This window comes from Miniopterus natalensis, chromosome 12, assembly GCF_054644295.1.
Source record: "Miniopterus natalensis isolate mMinNat1 chromosome 12, mMinNat1.hap1, whole genome shotgun sequence".
In the NCBI taxonomy this organism is placed as follows: domain Eukaryota; kingdom Metazoa; phylum Chordata; class Mammalia; order Chiroptera; family Miniopteridae; genus Miniopterus; species Miniopterus natalensis.
In genome coordinates this window covers 62,389,203-62,408,184 of record NC_142092.1, presented here as the reverse complement: position 1 = coordinate 62,408,184, position 18,982 = coordinate 62,389,203, and the positions used below count along the sequence as shown (strand labels likewise).

Genomic DNA, 18,982 nt, shown 5'->3' with positions numbered 1-18,982 from the left:
ACCTTCCCTCTTTCCTATTTTACAGATTCCTACTGGGCAATCAGAACCTTTCTCAGGCACCTTCCCCAGCCACAAGTCTCCAAATAAATCTGATCACCAGTTCCTTTTTACAACAGCTCTGCCTATTTCCTGTTTCTAATACTGTATAAGTAACTGTGTTACTGGCCCGTATAGCTGAGCTTTATTGAGGGCTAACTTTAATATCTAGCTACAGGCACATGACATGGGTTCTAATTTAGAGTAAGTCCTCAGTTTTTAATTGGCTGTTACTTACTTGACTTGATGTTTATGGGTCCTCCAGGAACTTGAGTCTCTCTAACACAGCCCCCTTACATGGGATAAATACTCTCAGGCAAGCCCTTTTATAAAGTACATAAAAAAGCTAAAGGCAAGCCTGGCTGGTGTGGCTCAGTGCTTGAGCATCGACCTATGAACCAGGAGGTCACTGTTTGATTCCCTGTCAGGGCACATGCCCCGGTTTCAGGCTCAATCCCCAGTTGGGAACATGCAGGAGGCAGCTGATCAATGACCCATCATTGAGTTTTTCTCCCTCTCCCTTCTCTCTGAAATCACTAAAAACATTAAAAAAAACAAAAAAAACACACACTAAAGGCAAACAAGTGACATAGATTGGTCAAGGCCCTGCTTTCCTTTATCATTCTGAGTAATTATATAGAATTGAAGGTTTGGGAGCAATGAGTCATTCAGTGTTGACTGAGTACCTACTGTGAGCCAGGCACTGTGCCAAGTTTCAGAAAAGAATAATGATAAACTATGTTATCCATGTGTCTGCTTTCTCATAAATAATTCACAGTCTTTCCTGTCTGAAGTATGTGAAATCTTGTGTTCCATTGCCCTGGACTTCCCCAAAGGCCAGGTATAGGCAATGTCTGAAAGACTGTGAGGGCTGGGCCATACCAGTGTATACTCCTGCAGGGGTCACCCACTGAGGGTCGCTTCATTCCAGTCAGCTGGATAAATGGGGGCTGAAGTCTCCCAGTGTTCCTGTGAGTAAGGCGAGTAATGCTTAAATAGTGGTGCCTTTAATCTAGTGCTAATTAATGATTTCTGAAAATTGAAGTGGTACTCAGCTCTGTAGGAGGGAAGTGGAAGGCAGAGCCTAGGAGGAAACTCAGGGCTCTACCTTGCACCTGACCAGGCTGCTGGTTTGCACGCAGGACGTGCAGCCCCTCAAGGGATCGCCGGATAAATTACAGATCTGAAACGGGAGGTGCCTGGATGAATTTTACAAACATGGCAGTGATGAGGTAGGAGGCTATTTAGTAAAATACACACTTAAGACTCCAGACCTGTGGCTTCATTTGGTCAATATCATTAATATTCATGGTACCTTGGCTAAGTCTGAAGTTAATGAGGCAGCTCCAGGACTGACAATATGTTCTAGTGGGAAAGGCATTGGACTTGGTCTGGGTCTGAATCACAGCTCTGCCTCTTAACTGGCTGTGTTTCCTCAAGTGATCACCACACACCTGTATCAGTTTCTCTATAAAATAAGCAGGCTGGACTAGACTAGATCATCACGAAAATTCCTTCCGGCTCTATGATTTTAATTTCTTAATCAACTAGAATTATGATTGAGTTTTCCCCCAGTGTTTTTGCATAATTCTTGCTATAACTATCGCGTTTACATGAGAGTGGTAGAAAGACCTTGCCCTTGGTAATCAACCCCACCTTGGTCCACTTGCTTACTCTACCCCAATTAATGCAACCTTAGGTCAATCACTAGCTATTGTCACTCTATGGACCTACAGTTTCCTCACCTGGCAAAATGCAATGAGAGCTTATGTTTTAAAGATTTGTTGCAAGAATTAAAAGATAATGGGATGGTATATGTAAAAGTAATTCAGAAAATGTGACTTCCACTGTAGGGGGCAAAGGCTTCCTTCTCATGGTGAACTGATGTAGATTTTTTAAGCCATTATTTGCCCATGGACTCCTGGTGCAAGAAACTGCTCCCCTCAGCTCCACACTGTGTGCCATTCAAGTGTAGTTCCTGGCTGCACACTGGGCTGACCCTGAGCCTGTGACCTTCCACACCCAGCTGCTTATTAGGCCTCGGATCATGGGAGCAGCATCTTGAGCGCTCAGCACAGCCAATGAGGCCTCCTTGCTGCCGGAAAGAGCCAAACCTGGGCCCCGTGTCATATCCAGTCTGTAGAAGGGACTGCTCCCCCAGCCCCAGATGCCAGATGCCACAGTGCTGGAGAAGGCTGCCTTCTTTCGCAGGTCCTTTGGCTATCTGGGGAGTCCCTTCTGATCAAGTGAACAGCAAGGGGAGTTTATAGGCTTTAGAGATGGTGTCTCCACCATATGAGCTGGAAAGCTGCTGCTTTGAAGTCCTCAACTGGGATATTCCTAATCATGGGTGGGACCCAAGAGTCAGCACATCTGGGCAAACTCCGTGCCGCCTCATTGTGTTGGATGCCCTGGCCGACGGCCTTTCTGCACGTTTCTACAGACTCTTGGGCCATCGCCAGTGACCTGCTCATCTGGTCCAGTCAATGGCCGCAACCCTTCCCTGGTTGCTGCTTTGGGGTAAAGAACTCTGGGAATCGCTTGCCTCACAGATACCAAAAACATAACTCAAGATCACCCGCATCTCAACACAGTAAATCCACAATGAAAGGCTGCAAGAAGACACTCCTCATACCTTTCAGAACTCAGACACTACTGGTAGTGACCAAAACATACAGCATTGGGCCCTTGCACAACTTAGGGGGATTTTCCACCACACTCCCTTCCCTTGGACTGCAGGCCTCAAAGAGCGGCATAATAGCTTACTTCAGCAAGTTCAAGTTCACTCACATGAGACTTGGTACCTCTCAGTGATTGAACATTCAGTGTGAACTATAATAGAGATTCCTGCTCCATTTTTTTTAAAAAAAAAAATATCTTTATTGATTTTAGAGAGAGAGGGAGAGGGGGAGAGAGACATCAATGATGCGAGAGTCATTGATCGGCTGCCTCCTACAGGCCCCTGACTGGGGATCGAGCCTGCCATCAGGACATGTGCCCTGGCTGGGAATCGATCCTCGATCTCCTGGATCCTAGGTTGATGCTCAACCCCTAAGCCACGCCCTGCCGGGCCCTGCTCCATTTTTGACATTTGACTTGCTGACAAGTTTCAAGCCTCACTACTCCCCTTCTTCAGCCCCACTCCTGGGCACACTGATAAGAAAGCCTAGGGCTCTCACCTTTGCAGTCCGAGAGGTTCAACCCTTGCAAGTGCCAACCAGCACGTGGAGACCGCCCCCAAAACCTTCCCCCAGCCATTACGTAAGAACCAAGCCAGTCTCATCTCCCTGCTCTCTCAGGCCGTTCTTGGACACCTGCCCTCCCCAGAAAGCTTTGTTATGTGAGTGATACATCTTTTTATATCCTCTTGGTGTCTGTGTGGTATTATTAGTTTCATCATCTGACCACATGTTAGGTGGGAGCCCTTCTCACTACTTCAGTGACAACTGTTTAAACATCAAGAACAACTTCCTAATATGATAAATGAAAACTGTGTGAATTTAATTTCTGAGCAACCTCATGAATAAAATCCTGTTTTTATGAAATGGCATTTAATATTTACACTTAAAAATAATAATAAATCTCTCAGGCCCAAGGATCTGAAACGTGTTTGACAGATTTAGTGATTCTGTACAAGTGTTAGAAATAAAGTTAGATTAAAAATAGCATGGCTCAAAGGGTGGAGGAAGCATGTTTCCTCACCTGATCCAAGACTCAGGGGCTGGGGCTGGGGCTGGGAGAGTAAAACCTGTAGCGATTGACACCCTGGAGGAAAAGACACCTACAAATGGGCACATCTACCCTGGACCCTGCACAGAAGACTAAAGAATTGTTAGGTAAATGAGAGGGACACACAATAAAGCAAAACCCCTGAAAGTATGTGCTGTTCCCTTCTGACTATGGCCAGATATGCCTGCTTCTGTCAGTGAAATGGGGGCTGTTAATCCCAGCCCACTTAATGCGTTCAAGGTCTCATCGCCTCCCCAAAGCAATTCACACAAGTAAAAGCAGCCAGAAAGGAGCAGTACAGGCAGACTGACCTAATGCCTCTCTAAATAAAAAAGCAGAAACAATACTGGGTGTGGCAGGAGAAATAGCTCCCTAAGGAAATGAGTTGCAAAAGGAGAGCTTTGTATTTATGGTGGAAGATACTATCTCCTTCCTTGACTTCAATTATCTGCACAACTAGGTCCCAAACCTACAATTTTCAGGTCTTAGCTTTCTTTTGATCATATATATATACATATATTGCACACACATACACACACACACACATCTCCAACTGCCCACTTTATATTGCCAGGGGATGTGCAATTGTGAGCTAGCGCGTTACAGGAAGATATCCCTCAGAAAACTTACACTCGGCATATTCTAAACTGAACTCAGCTGATGGATTCGCGGGTTTGGATACCTGCTGTTCTGCTTTTGTTCCCCTTAAGGAACAGCAGCATGGGCTCAGGCACCTAAGCCAGAAACCTTGCCCCCATCTCTAGTCACTTCCCTCACCTCCCACCTCCCACCATTCATCATAAAGCTCGCATCAAACTAGCAACTTAATACTGTTCACGTGCATGTACCCTTTTCTTCACCCTCACAACTATTAAAATAGAAGCTGCTGTTTTTTCTACTGAAACATTCCTACAACTTCTTAACCGATCTTCCCAACCCTAATCGAGCCTCCTGTATACACTCCCTCCCTTTCCACATGGATCCCCTCCGTACACCAGCCAGAGTAGGATTCTAAGACGCAAATGCTAATAATATCACTTAAAACCTTTCAACGGCCTTAAACTGGGCCTAGTAAAAGGACTGGGCCCTCAACAAGATCTGCACGTCAGTGGGATATGGTTCCTGGCTCACTATCTTTCTAGGTTTATCTCCTGTCCGCTGCCTCCCTCTCTGGCAATCTGCTCAATCCACTCCCCCCATTCCCCATCCCCACCCCTTATTTTAGAACCTCTATTGTACATGCTTTCCTTGCTGCCGGAATCACTTTCCCTCTCTCTAGCTACCCATGTCTACTAAATCCCACCTCCCCCAGGTTTTCTGGGGTGCCCTTCCTGATCCACCACACAGTGCGAGTCAGGTGGCCTTGTCACATTTTGGGTTTCCTCCTTCTGGCATTTACACACTGCACCGTGACTTCCTCGCTACCCATCTCTCTCCAAGACTAGGCTGAGCTCTGTGAAGGCCTAGTGACATTTAATTGACTGTTACATCTATAGCACCTAGCCCGGTACCCGACACAGAGCAGGCACTATCGCTGTCACTGGGTAAAGCCAGCGCAGGGGGTCAGCCCCGCTCCTCTGCTGACACAGATGAACGCTTTGGGTTGCAGGTAGTGCCAGCTGGCCAAGCCACCTCCTGCTCCTCTCGCCAGCTGCCTCCCTGATCACTGACCGAGGCTGTGCCACAAAACGGGATGTGGTTGGAAGCTGGGAGGGGTGCTTCCCTCAGACTGCATTTTCCTTAGAGAAGCTTCCCTCATGGAAACTCAAACTTCATCTTGGTGCAAAGTCACCACTGCAAGACAAGGCTCAAAAAGACACCTCTGATTGTACGATATGTAAATTTTATCCCAATAAAACTAACAAAAAGAGGTACCTTTGGACACATGGTCTCCTGAATGACCCCTCAACACACTTTCTTGGACGAGGGAGGGACGAGAGGAAGATAATTTGAGACCTAACGCTTTCACTATCAAAGTTCCCCTTGAGCAAGCTGCGCGTTCCCCCTGGGGCTCTCTTTCACCATCTATATTAACAGATTTAATAGTGTTATTAAATTAAGGATCTTTCCTGTTGCAAATTTCAATGATTCTGGTGTCCCAGCCCTCAGGGACGTCTTGGACCAAGATCTCCAAAAGGAGCCTTCCATCGCCCTGGGCACCTGTGGAATGGGAGAAAACAAAAGTACAGACCCCCAGGACTCTCAGGAGGAACCCTGTGGTCTAGGACGGGGTCAAATGAAGACAGTCAGGCCAGCACTCGCCCAACGGGTCAATGGCCACGTCCGTCCCTAAGGCCTGGCTCAGAGCCTGCACCCGGCCCCACAGGCCAGGTGTTGCCAGGAAACCAGGCTCTGGAGCCAGCTGGCCGGCATCGCGCTGGCCCGGATCCCGCTGACCTGCCTGCGTCTTTTCTCCCTCTTCCTGCCCAAGGGCCCCTCATCATCTCAGGGGAAAGAGAGATGCCTCTCAGGACTCTCAGGAGGCCGGCTGTGGTTAAGTAACAGCCACTGTAGCTGGAGAGAGGACTGGAGGAAGAGAAGATGGTCGAAAGAGAAGGCAAGAGGGACCGTCATTTGCCAGCTGAGCCTGAGTGACACAGCCTACCCCAGCCCGAGTCTCAGTTCCCAGGCCCGACGACACCGGCCTTAGAGGGCTGTTGTGAGGATTGAATGAGAGCCCGTGCGAGACGCGCCCAGGGTCCCTCCTGGCTCGTGGCGGCTCCCAGCGCGCAGCGTGTTGTTACAGGGAGACAGGAGCGCATGTGGGCTTCGGAGCCCGACGGTCCCGGGGTAGAATCCCGCCCCGGCCTGTGACCAGCCATGTGGCCTTGAGCAGATGAGTGTTTCACCTTTGGGAGATGCTCATAATTCTCTCCACCTCACAGCGTTGCTGTGCAGACAGCTGGGCTCCTGTGGTTAATTGGCCCATTGTAGGAACGCAATCCAAGTCAGTCATTGTTGCCTGCTCCTGTCGCCCTCCCTCAACACACACACACACACACACACACACCCCTAAATATTCTTCTTTTTTTTAAAAAAAAGTATATTTATTGATTTCAGAGAGATGGGAAGGGAAAGGGAGAAAGAGAGATAGAAACATCAATGATGAGAGTCATTGATCGGCTGCCTCCTGCATGCCCCCTGCTGGGGATCGAGCCCAAAACCTGGGCATGTGCCCTGACCCGGAATGAAACCCATGACCTCCTCATTCATGGGTCGATGCTCAACCGCTGAGCCACACCGGCCGGGCCCTACACATTCTCCATGAGCACAACAAGCTTGGTATTCAGCCGTGCAGACATGCTCCCCTGTCCCCCACTATTGGCCTTTCTGATAACTTTGACTTCTACTCCCACCTCCAGGTTCAGGCAGGACTCAAATTCACAAGCTGGCGGACTGGCCGGAGAGCAAGAGCCATGGTTTTAGAAGGTCTGAAAGGAAGGGGGTTTATATCTTAGCCTGCTGTACTCAGGACTGGCCAGAGCTGCACCATTATACTTTCTGTTTAGGAAAACTAATAGTAATAATAATCATCACCGACTTAAATGTGTTTTATAACAATAACTGATAATAATAGTAGGTAGCATTTCCTGAGCATTGCTTATATGCCAGAGGCCGTGATAATCACTTTAGAAATACTATTTCATTCAGTCCACAGGCTCTAACTGCTGAGCCAAACCATTTAGGGCTCATTAATTCTCATAACAAGACTTCAAGGCAAGCAATATTATACCCATTTAACAATGAACAAATTGAGGCCCAGTTAACCAGAAGTCACACACTCGGCAGATGGGACAGGTGACACAGGCACAGCTTGATTTGTAGGTTGTTACATGCTGAAAGGTGGGCCTTTGGTAAGGAGCGGGTGACAAAGACTGATTTGTGTTGATTCCTACTATTGTTTGTCTTGAGCTCCTTCTATCCATTAATCACAGGACCTGCTGTCATCTTCATAACCTTCGTGAAAGTGCTCTGTGAGTGCACTGCGCCAAGCACATGGGAAGGGTTATTATTCTTGGGATGCACCAATGGGAAAAAGACAAGGGTGTTCCGTTCCAGATGGACTCAGTCTTAACCAGAGAACAAATGCTTTTTTTGATAATTTCATCTGGTAGGAAAGGCAGTCTCGCGGGCCTATTTGTGTGTAATGAACCACATCCTGTATCGTCTTTTTGCAAAGTTCCGAGGAGAAATACATTGGCTCTCTCCTCTGGCGTGCTACAGGCTCGAGAATGTCCGGCTCCTATTTAACCTCTGGTACCCCTGCCTCTCAGAGAAAAAACACAGCCTCAGAGCTCTATTGATCCAACAAGCAGTTGCACAGGAGCCAAGGCGGGAGGGGGAGGCAGTATTCAGCCCTCCTCCTGGCACACTGGGACCCTGGCATAGACGAATGCAGCCAGGCTGAGATCTCTGACCCACGTTATAGTTAAGGGCTCAGTGTGACCGAAAGGCAAAGAGTGTGGGCCAGGTGGGGCTGGAGAGGTTGGCTGGGGACACATCAGGTCTGAGAGAACCATGGGGAGGAGTTTGGAAATCAGCCTCAGGGCAATGAGAAGGCACCCAGGAGTGTTCCTCCAAGGAGTGGCATGATGAAACACGCCATCATGTTTTAGAAACAGCCCATGACAGTTATTTTTACATGTGACCTCGACTGGATGTCCAGATATTGGTCAAGCATTAGACTGGATGTATCTGTGAGGTTATCAGTGAAGGTGTTCTGGATGAGATAATCAGTAGATTGAATAAAGCAGATTGCTCTCCCTAATGTGGGTGGGCCTCATCAAATCAGTTGAAGGCCTAAATAGAACAAAAAGGTTGACCTCCTGTGAACAAGAAGGAACTCCTTCTGCCTGACTCTTTGAAGCTGGGACACTGGTCTTTTCTTTCCTTTAGACTCAAACTAAAACATTGGTTCTTGGGTCTCAAGCCTGCCAGCTATGGAGCTGGCTCTCTTAGATTTCCAGTTTGCTGAGCCGATCTTGGCTTGGAACTACTCAGCCTCCATAATCACACAAGACAATTCCTCATAACAAATATCTATCTCTCTTTCTCTCTCCATATATAAATGAAATCAAATATATATATATTTCATACATAAATCATATATAATATATAAATATATCATACATACCCTATACATTAATATTATACATAATAAAGAGACTTTTTACCTACCATCTATCTATCCATCCATCTATCTATTTGCCTACCTACTTATCTATTCTTTGCTTCTGTGTCCCTGGAGAACCCTGGCCGACCCATGTCCTCAGGGCTGTTGCATGGTTTGGGTTGATGAGAGACAAGAGTGGATGCAGGGAGACCAGTAGGAGGCCCACACTGGAGTCCAGGAAAGACATGAAGTCAGCTTGGGACAGGGTGGCAGCTTTAGGTGGAAAGAAGTGGACAAATTCCAGAGATTTTTGGGGAATTAAAATGGAAAAGACTTGGGATGGCTCTTCACGAGAACACTTGGGAAGGCGTAGTAGTGTGGGGCAGAGTTTGGGCAGCAGGGGAGCTACTGTGACAGCAAATATCAGAGGAGAGCTTGGAGGCGGAGGTGGAAAGTGGGAGTCCTCGGCGGAGGGGTGACAACAGAGAGCACGGCTGAGATTCCCCACAGACAGCATGCAGTCGGGAAGAGGCGCCTGCAGGATGGGGCCTGCGAAGCCATGGCGACTGGTCGGGCAGAGGGGGATGCAGCTGCCAAGGAGCGGACAGGGTGGGGCGGAGGGCGGTGGGCAGTCAGGAAGATCTGGTACCGTGGAGCGCACACATAAAGGGCCTCGAGCTGGAAGTGGCCAACTCCATCAAATGCTAATGAAAGGTCAAGCAAATGGGATTTGAAAACTGCCCCTGGACAACTAGATCACCGGGGAAAGAAACCAGTACCCATGCAGGTCTCAGCTCTGGAACCAGCTCCTTTCATGTCTGGTGGCCGCTTTTGAAGCAAGGTCCCCCAGGAGGCTGGATGCCCGGGAGAGTTCTCCAGTTCACAGCAGGCCCTGGCCACACCTGTCTTCACAAAAGGAGGTGACATTTGACTACATCGTTCCCTCCCCCCTTCTCCTCTCCCCACCCCAACCCCTGGGCTGCCTTTCAGACAGCCAAAGTTCCTCTACAGCGGAGTCTAGAAATGTTTCAGCTGACATTCAAAAGTGCACTGTAATTCAAATGGAAATGCAGAAATCCACTCCCTGGGCAGTCTTGGGAAATTATAAGAGAGAGAAAATATATTTTAAAGGTGGCAACAGGCACACATCTGAGTGGATATCTCTATCCTATGGACTCTCCCAATCTAAACTCAAGAGCAGTGCGACCTTCACCTGGAGAATGTCCTTTCACTGGGTCACTGAGTCCCTAAACTTGAAAAGGACATGTTAATTGCATACATTCTCTCTTCTACACAATCTCTCCATTTCCTTTTGTGAATTTCCCTGCATTTGTCTCTTTGTTTTCCTGGGTCTTCCTATTTTCCTCAGTCAATCTCTCAGTCTCTCTCTCTCTCACACACACAGACCCCCTCCCCCAGAATAAACAATCCCTTCACATACACAGATCCTTCACCTTCCATAGTCACTTTCTTCATGAAAAAGGAATGCAACTAAAAATTCAGGAAACCTTTCAGACTGGTCATTTTTGCATCCATCACTGACCACCCAGAATAGAGGGTGACAGAGGATGAGGAAAGTGCAGGCCACAGAGCCCTTCTGAGATGTCCCCAGCAACGGTCCACAACTACCTCCCTCTCCTGGCTCCAGCCCTACAGCTGAACTCACCTAGGCCCCTCTCAACCCCAGGCCAATCTGCCCCTGTCCTTGGTCCTGAGTCAAGTGACAAGGGATGGGAGTAAATTAGCAGCCGTAAAACATCCCCTGCTCCCATACAGACGTGTGCACACACATGCATGCACATGCGTGCGCACACACACACACACACACACACACTTGGGCACATGGTTACCTGAGTGGATGTGGCAACTACTGGTGGAACAAATGGGTTGAATCAAGATAATAATTAGGTGCCCTGCTCAGTGCTAGAGGAGCCCATCCTTGATCTGTCTATTTGCTCATTGAATCCGGTATTTTACAGGTGGGGAAATTGATCTTAGTGAATCAGTTTGCCCAAGACCACAGGGCTTCTAAGAGGTAGAGCTGGGATTTGAACCAGGATCCATCTGACTGCAGAACCTTGTGCTTTATCTCCAAATGAGGAAGTCTATGCAAGGTAGCCAGATGCAGGCTCACTTTATACACAGAGTCTTAATCATTAACTACCGCTCATGTGTCAAGATCACAGGTAGGGAGAGCATGTGATCACCAGGTCAGAGAGTGAACTGAAGCCCTGATTGGGTGAAAGGTAACTTTTCAAAATACAGGTATATCCAGAGCACAGAAGCAAGTAGTGAAAGTACTGAGCTGGGGCAGGAGACTCAAAGCTTCACGTGGTGCTGGGGACACATGCCCTGGGACCAGAGCGAACAGTGATAGGAACCTGAAGGCTGACAGCTTCCATGCTCATCTGGTTGCCTTGTAGGGCCCAGCTGTCCCTGGCATCTGTCAGATGCCATCTGATTGACATGCCCAGTGCTCCAAGCCCCTCCAGACTAGTAGAATGCCCACCCAGGATACTGGCTGGCAGTGAAAGCCCCACCCCCCTGCCAGGATCTTCCGAGTCCTTCTGCCCAGGCCCCTCTGGAATCAGTCAGAAGCTGGGCCTGTTTCATTTTGCCCCGTTATGGGGAAAACAATACATAGGGTATGGACCGCTGCTCCCACTTTCTGTAGCTAGAGCAGACATTGCGAGTTAATCACAGCGTTTTCAGTGACCCCAGCTACCTCCATGCAGTGGTCTAGACAAACCACCCCAACTGATCAGAAATGGCACATGAATCGAACGCTAGGATCCACCACGTGATAGTGACTGGGTTCCCTCCCACGGGCCAGGCCCTCCCTCGTTCTCACTGTGCATCAGGGGATTAAAAGGAGTCTGTGACAAAAATGATGAAATGTTGGGAGGTAAGACAGGCTGGAATGGGGACAGCGCACACGTCTTGTCCATTACGGTGCCCCAGCACCTGGCACAAGGTCTGCGAGAGGAAGCACGTGGGACACAGCCGTGAACTAGAGGCTCAGTGAACGATAAACTGTCAAGCGCTGGACGAGGCCTGTGGTTGTCACCCAGGCCCTGCTTGGCCTCTTCTCCCACCGCCTCTTCTACCTGGGAGCCCGCCCTCTCCGAGAGAAGGGAAACTTGCAGGATTGTCCTTGCTCCTGACGTAGAGGCTGCTCAGGGAAGACTGAGAGCTGCCGCCAGGACCAGAAGCCTCAGCGGGTGCCCACAGTTTTTGCTTTATTTTAAGCCACTGCTGCTCGTGTGCCCACTGTGCCAGGCGTCTTACCTATCTTATCTCACTTCATTCTCCCAAAAGCCATGCGAGGGAATCGCTCCTTTAACAGGAGGAAGCGGAAACGGAGAAGTTCCTTCCCCCTTGGATAGCTGGCAGGGATTTTAGAAGAGCCACCGGGATGGAAAATCCTGTCTGTCCCACGTCAACCCTGCTCCTCTGCCCGGCCTCTTCCCACAAGCTCTGCCCCCAGAGCGATGGGCTGCACACCCAGATTCACCCGACCTGGCTCCCGGGACCCCCCTAATTGCATTTAGCGCATGTCAGTGGCGCACACTCGGCGGCTGGGGAGAGGAGGGTCACCGACGATATCTGAGTCCAGAGGTCCCTCAGTTCTCCGGGGGAACGTTCCCCGCGTCTCATCCCCCCACTCCCAGCATCACTCTCAAGTTAAAAACAAAATCAAGCCACGGTACCCGATGTGCCGTCTAAGTGGCCCCAGCAGGTGATGGAGAGAGCAAGAAATACACCCAGAGCGGTGCGGCTGGCCTCGGCGCATCCGTGTGCTCGTCTTGGGGGTGAGCAGGGATGACGGCCTTAGGGAAAGCGCCCTTGCCCTGGGGGCCCAGAGAGAAGAGCTCGGGTGCCAAGTTCATCCAGCAACCTCGGAGGCTCCGCGCCCTGAAGGGGCCCAGGCTGCGGCACTCTCTCTGCCTCCTTCCCCATCTTACTTGTACCAGACGCCACGCATCCTCTGTACAGAAAGCCTGAGATTTCCTGGGGCGAACGAAACTGCGGCCACGAAGGGAGGCGGGCAGGGATTTAGCATGAGCGCGGTGCCCCGGCCCCGAATGCAGGACGAGGCAAATTAGTTCAGTGGCCACGGTGAGCGAAGGTTTTTATAAACATAACCTAATTGCATTACCTCGAAGTCCTGAAGCTTATTGCCCTGCTTAATGATGTGTCACATTATTTATAGGGTGGCACGACCAGACTTCTATTGATTTAATGCACTTCCTTAAAGACCGTCATTGTCACAGCCATAAAACAGCTATTCCCAGGCAACTCAATTATGTCCCCTGTGCCTATAAACCACCCTCGCCCCTCGCAGCTGCACGCGGGAGGCAGGGGGTGAGAGCACGCAGCGGGTGGGGGCGGGCGGGAAGGGTCTGGAGGTGTCAGATGCAGGTGGGCCGGGCTCCTCCAGTTGGGGTGAGAGGCAGTGTAAGAGGCGGGGGGCAGGCAGTGTGTGCCCCGCTCTGTCCTGGCCCTGCTTGGCGGGGTGGAGCCGTGTGACTCTGAGCAAGCTACCTCCTGCCTCTGGGCCTTAGGTTTCCCAACGATGACACTGGAGTGCTGCCCCCAGTGCGACCGGCAAGGTCCCCCCAGCTCCGCATTCTGCGGTTTTATGAGTTCTGGTTGAGCCACAGGAAGAAGATGCAGGCACGATTTTAACATCACTCCCCACCCTTTCCGTCCATCCAGAGCCTTTCTTTTTAAATTAATTGATAACAATAGTAACAGTGATGACAGGAAGCAATCCTCACCTTATTACTTATTAAGTAATTATTACTGTGGGCACTTGACCTAGCATTTCTGTGACTCATTTTCTCATCTGTGAAATGGGGGGATGAATACATGGGCCTAATAAAATACATAATGCATGCATGCGACATTTCTATCTTTCTCAAAATGTTGTTATATACACCACTTCCCCTTAATGTGGGAGCTAGACAAGAATAGCTGTCTATGTACTCATCTCACAGGAAGGGAAAACTGAGGCAGGAAGGGAATGACTTTCCCAAGGTCAGTGACAGAGGCTGGTCTCCATCTGGTTTGGGAAATTCTAGTTATGATAATAGCTGGGACTCCAAGGGAAATAAGATCTGGTGACCCCCATAAGATTAAAAGTCCTTCCTTGGGAAACTGTCCCCTCAGACATGCGGTGATCTCTCCCAGAGGAGCTGGAGCTCTTCTTGGCTTCCTCCAAGAAGCCTGGAGAGAAGAAGATGCCCCCTCCCCATTGCCCTGCCCGAGACAGTTGTTTCAAGCAGAGAGAGAGAGAAACAGGAGCCTGCAGTAGTCAGTTCTGGAGTCCAGAACACCACCCGGGTCTCAGAAAATGCTGGCTAAGAAGCTGAGAAATCATCACCCGGCCCCTCATTCTCATTCTGCCCAGGGTGGAACAGAAGCCCAGAGAGAGGCAGGGACTTGCCTAAGGCCACACAGCTTATACAGAGCAGAGCTAGGATTTAGCTCCCAGGGAGCTCAGTCATCCCCCAGCAGCCTTCCCTTCACACCCCAGCTGGCCGCCACCTCCAGCGAGCGCTCCAGGCTTACCTTTCTGGTACTGGAGCCACAGCTGCTGCTGGACCTTCTTGCTGGGGAAGTGGATGATGCAGGTGAGCTCGGAGCCGTAGAGGGCCTCTGCGATGTAGTGGGAGCCGTAGTGCTGGATGAAGGTCAGCAGCTCCTCCCGACTGCTCTCCTTGGTCAGGATCTTGAGGACGTTGGTGAAGCCTGGACAGAGGGGGAGCATGAGAAGAGGGGGTCAGACTCTGGAGGCTGGTGGCTGGCAAATCATAAGAGGCAGGGGGGCTCTTTCCAGGGTCAGCCTAATGGCTGCACCAGTCCAAACGTGAACAGCATCCCCTCACTGGCACGGCAAAGATTGCTCTCTCCGGTGGACATGCGAGACACTGACCAAGAGGGGACTGATCACAGAGGAAGGCCAAAGCCTGGTGATCTTGATCACAGGGACCTGAAAGCCACAATCAGGAAATCAAAGCTGACGTTTACTGAGCAACTAATGCGCATCCGGCACACCGCTTGATTGAATGCACTTACCACGCGCTTTGCTTGATTTAACCTCGGTGTCAGCTCTGCAGCCCCACCACAGCAACCCATAGTGTAGATGAGCAAGTCAAAGCTCAGAGGCCGTAAATGAACCTGCCGTGGTCCAAGGCCATCAACCATGAGCCACCTGCATCGGGCTTTACCTCCAGCCAAGTCAGCGATTGGATTACTCCTGAATATGACATAGGATTTCTACCATCCTTTCTTCATTTCTACCCGTCATCTCACCTCCAACACATACACACCACCCCCACCCCCACCCCCCACCTAAAATAGCCTCCCTACGTCCTGCCGAAGCCCCACCTGTGCTTCTAGTCACCCCTCTCCTAGGAAACCTTTCGCACCATCCTGGCCGGGGTACTGAGTCTCTGCACCTTCCACATGCTCCACCTTGAAAACAGAAGCTCTGGCCCACTGGTCTCTGAGCCTGCACACGCGCCCTCCCCACCCCACCCCGGCCAGGTACCTGGCACAGGCACAGCAGGCACACCCATCCCCGTGGTCACAAGGACAACCAACCCCAGGCCGCATCAAAGTAAACTGTAAACGAGCAGGCTCTTTTTCAACCTTACACATGAGCTCCAATCTGCCGACATTTGATTTACAAGGGGGTTCTCCGGAGCATCGTTATTGATTAATTAACTCAGATGCACCTCTGTAGTTCTAATAGGAACAGTGCAGTTTATTCAAAAGTGCGACACGAGGGTGCGGGTGGCGGGGAACAGAACAGGACTCGGAGAATGGGCGCTTGATGAGAGCAGCCTCTCTCTGTCAGCCTGTTAGCTCCTGCAGCCGGGTAATTAATAGACCAGTGTTCACGAGGAGATGGTGGCTGTTAAGGAATAATGACATCGCAGAGATGCCCTGCGGCACTTCGTCCAGGCGGATGAAACTGCCATCAAATCCCTGCTCTGCTCCTGGTCTGCCACTCACTAGCTGTGTGATGTTGGGCAAATTACCTAACCTCTCTGACCCCCCGTTTCCTTCTCTGAAAAACAATGGAATAAAAATGCCTTCCTTGCAAGACTGATAGGAGTCCTAAGACAGAAAATGTTATAAAGTTCGGGCCAGTGTCAGCAATAATTACTGTTTGCACTTCTCAGAGGAAGTCCTCCGATTCCCAGGCCACCCGAGTGACATGTTGCTCATGAAGACAGTGACAATGAGGAAGGCAATTTAGGGCAGGAGCTGATGGGTGATGAGGCGACGCTGGGACAAGAACCCAGGGGCAGCGCTGTGAGTGAGGGCCAGCGGAGAAAACCCTAGGTCAGGCCTCATAGTTCCGAAGTCCTTCACTCGTTCCTTGTTTTTCAGTTTTCGTTTGTATATATTTTATTCCTTCATCAAATATGAGCCCCAGCCATGTGCTGATTCTGTTACAGAGAAGACGGGAAGGGAGGACCCGAGCCCCACCCGCAGGCTGGGATCTGTGTGTGAGGCGGGGCTCAGAGAGGAACCGAGCACTTGCCGGTGCTTTAGCTCAGGGAGCTGCCCGCAGGAAATTTCCTGAGTTACTCTGAGGGGAATGGAGAGTGTGGGAGGTGTCTCGGGGGATCGCAGGCAGGGCTCCCCGGGCAAGGACATCCAGACAGAGGGAACAGCATGTGCAAAGTCACAGAGGCATCAAAGAACATGTCCCATCTGTAGAACTACAAATGATCACCGTCAGCTCAGGGTGAGTGTGGGCCACGCGCGTGTGTGTGTGTGTGTGCTGGGAGGGGGTATGTGTTATTGTTGTGTACAAGATGAGCAGGAAAAGAAATCAGCCAGGAGGGAAGACCAGAGGGATCAGCTCCTGAGAACTTACAACCCACAAACTTGAACTATGTCAAGTGCATAAACGGGACATAGGCGGTCATTTCCCCCCTCCCTCCGTTCATGCTTCCACACCCTGCGCAGACACTCCTTCCTCCAGGAAGCCTCTCTGACTTCTCCGAATGGCTGTCTCACGATTGGGTTGGCCCTACTGCAGGGCGTAGATGCCACCGTCCGTCGGCCTGTCCGTCTGCTCTCCCTGGGAGCTCCCGGACGGCAGCCTCCCGGTGCTAGCACAGGGCCTGGCGTGCCCTAGGTCCTTGGGAACACGTGCCGAATGACGCCCGGTGCCCCGGCGCCCGGGGGTGGTCCTCACCTGCCGAGAGGGTGATGGTGCTGAGCTTCACGCGGTACAGGTTGCTCCGGACCCGCCACTGCTGCACCATGGGGTAGCCCATGGCCTCGTCATACCGGATGTCCCCTGCGGGAGGGAAAAGAAGGCCCGGTGAGCCTGGCATCTGGAGGCCTCGAGTCGCCACCCCTCTGCCTTGCACCCCTGGGCTCCAGGTGACGGCCACCTCTTCGAAGCACCCACGGCTGGGCCTTGGAGTACAGGCTCTCGCCGGGGCTGACAACAATTGAGGTCCGGACTCCAATTCCAGACCCCTCCCTGGCCTCAGATTTCAGCCCCAACCGCCTTTAATCTCTGTCTGACAGCTTGTGAGGTCCTTTAAACACCAGAGCGGCTTTATGGTCCCATCTCACCCTGTTGGCACCTTGCCATGGGAAACCAGACATCTCAGTGCCTCAGTTTCCCCGTCTGATACTGCTGCTCCCCACGATGACCCCGTTCCACAGGCACATTGTGAGACTCAAGCAAGGGAGTGAGAAATGCTGTAAGGACGGGCCAGGGTCGCTAAGGACAGCCGTTCACCACGTATCGGCAGGTGGCTGCTTTCTCAGGATGGCCGCCGAGCGGAGCGGCTGCGACAGAGGCCACGTGGAAAGCCGAGCACAGCCACCGTCTGACCCTCCGTGTTTCCTGACCCCCGTGGAGACCACCGTTTCCCAGCATGGAAACACCAGATGGCCACAGGTATCGTCAAAACATACGCATGTAAAAGGTTCCCATTTCAAGTAAGGCTGAGAAACACCGGCTAAGCAGAGCGAAACACTTTGTTTAAAAAAGCTGCCGTTTCTCGGTCCTTTAAATAGATTAACACGCAGGTAAAAGCTCCGCGGAGGCAGTGCCAGCATTTTGCAAACTTCTTTGACCCCTTAACTCTTTTTCTACAGAGAATCCACTGGAACTCACATTCCATAGAATGCATTTTGGGGAAACAAAAGTACAGACAAAAACAAAAAAACAAACAAAAAACCCCCACAACAAAATGTTAGCAAGTAGGTGGTGGGTGTATAAACGATTCTTATTTCCTGATTTATATTCATCCCCATTTTCTAAATTTCCGGCTCTGAGCGTTCCAAACTCTCTTTTGTATAATCAGAGGAGAAATGCATGAAGAAGGCTGGTCACATCGGCAGTTATTACTATTGTTGTTATGAACCCTCTGCAAACGGCAGGCGCATTTTCCAGCCTCTCCCTTTGCCCCCTGGTGCGGAGGCGCTTAAAGAGAGATTTGATGCTGAGATTAAAACGAGAATCTCCTTGGAACCAGTGACTTCTTCCTGGACATTACTGTGGTATTAAAGTTGTCCATTACTGTCGACTTGTTGTTTCCCTCCTTAGCCTTTTCAAAAATAATATAATTATTTTAGAGGCTTTCATTTTAAAGTAAAATATTCATGATCCCCAAAGATATGTCCACTGGAGCGAGGTTGTTTTGTTATAAATATGTCCCGTTTATCTGCTCTGCCAGTCGCCCTCTCCTTCCTCTGCAGAGGCCGGGGACAGGGGGACAGCGGGTGGGGAAAGGGGGGGAAGGCGGTGTTTCGACTCAGGGCAAAGAGGACAGTGTGCCCAGGAAAACCAGACGCCAGAGCCCAGGCAGCCTCTGCCCATATATTCACGCGCGTCCTAGTTCAGACCAAGCTTGGAGGGGTGTCGGTAAGTGGGGCCCATCTCCAGGGGAGGGGGCAGACATGTGAACACAGGCTGTTGATACAGCTCATCCACTGGGTGGTGTGATGTCCAAAAGGAAAAAAAAAATACTACTTCTTCTGGTTATCAAGTCTTAGCCCATGCCTGGGCCTCCCTGGTAAGCGGTCGTCACTCCACCCCTCACTTCCCCTCACCCCCTG

At 50.6% G+C, this 18,982-nt stretch overlaps 1 protein-coding gene across 2 annotated transcripts in view; it reads right to left on the bottom strand.

The window, feature by feature from the left end:
• Positions 1-18,982, bottom strand: part of ASTN2 (astrotactin 2) — a 694,472-nt gene that overhangs the window by 182,070 nt on the left and 493,420 nt on the right. For both annotated transcript variants that reach the window (XM_087822856.1, XM_087822857.1), the window contains exons 15-16: positions 17,100-17,204; positions 14,453-14,632 (exon numbers count right to left, since the gene is read on the bottom strand). In XM_087822856.1, coding sequence (XP_087678982.1) covers positions 14,453-14,632; positions 17,100-17,204 — 285 coding nt within the window. The remainder of the gene's footprint in view (positions 1-14,452; positions 14,633-17,099; positions 17,205-18,982) is intronic.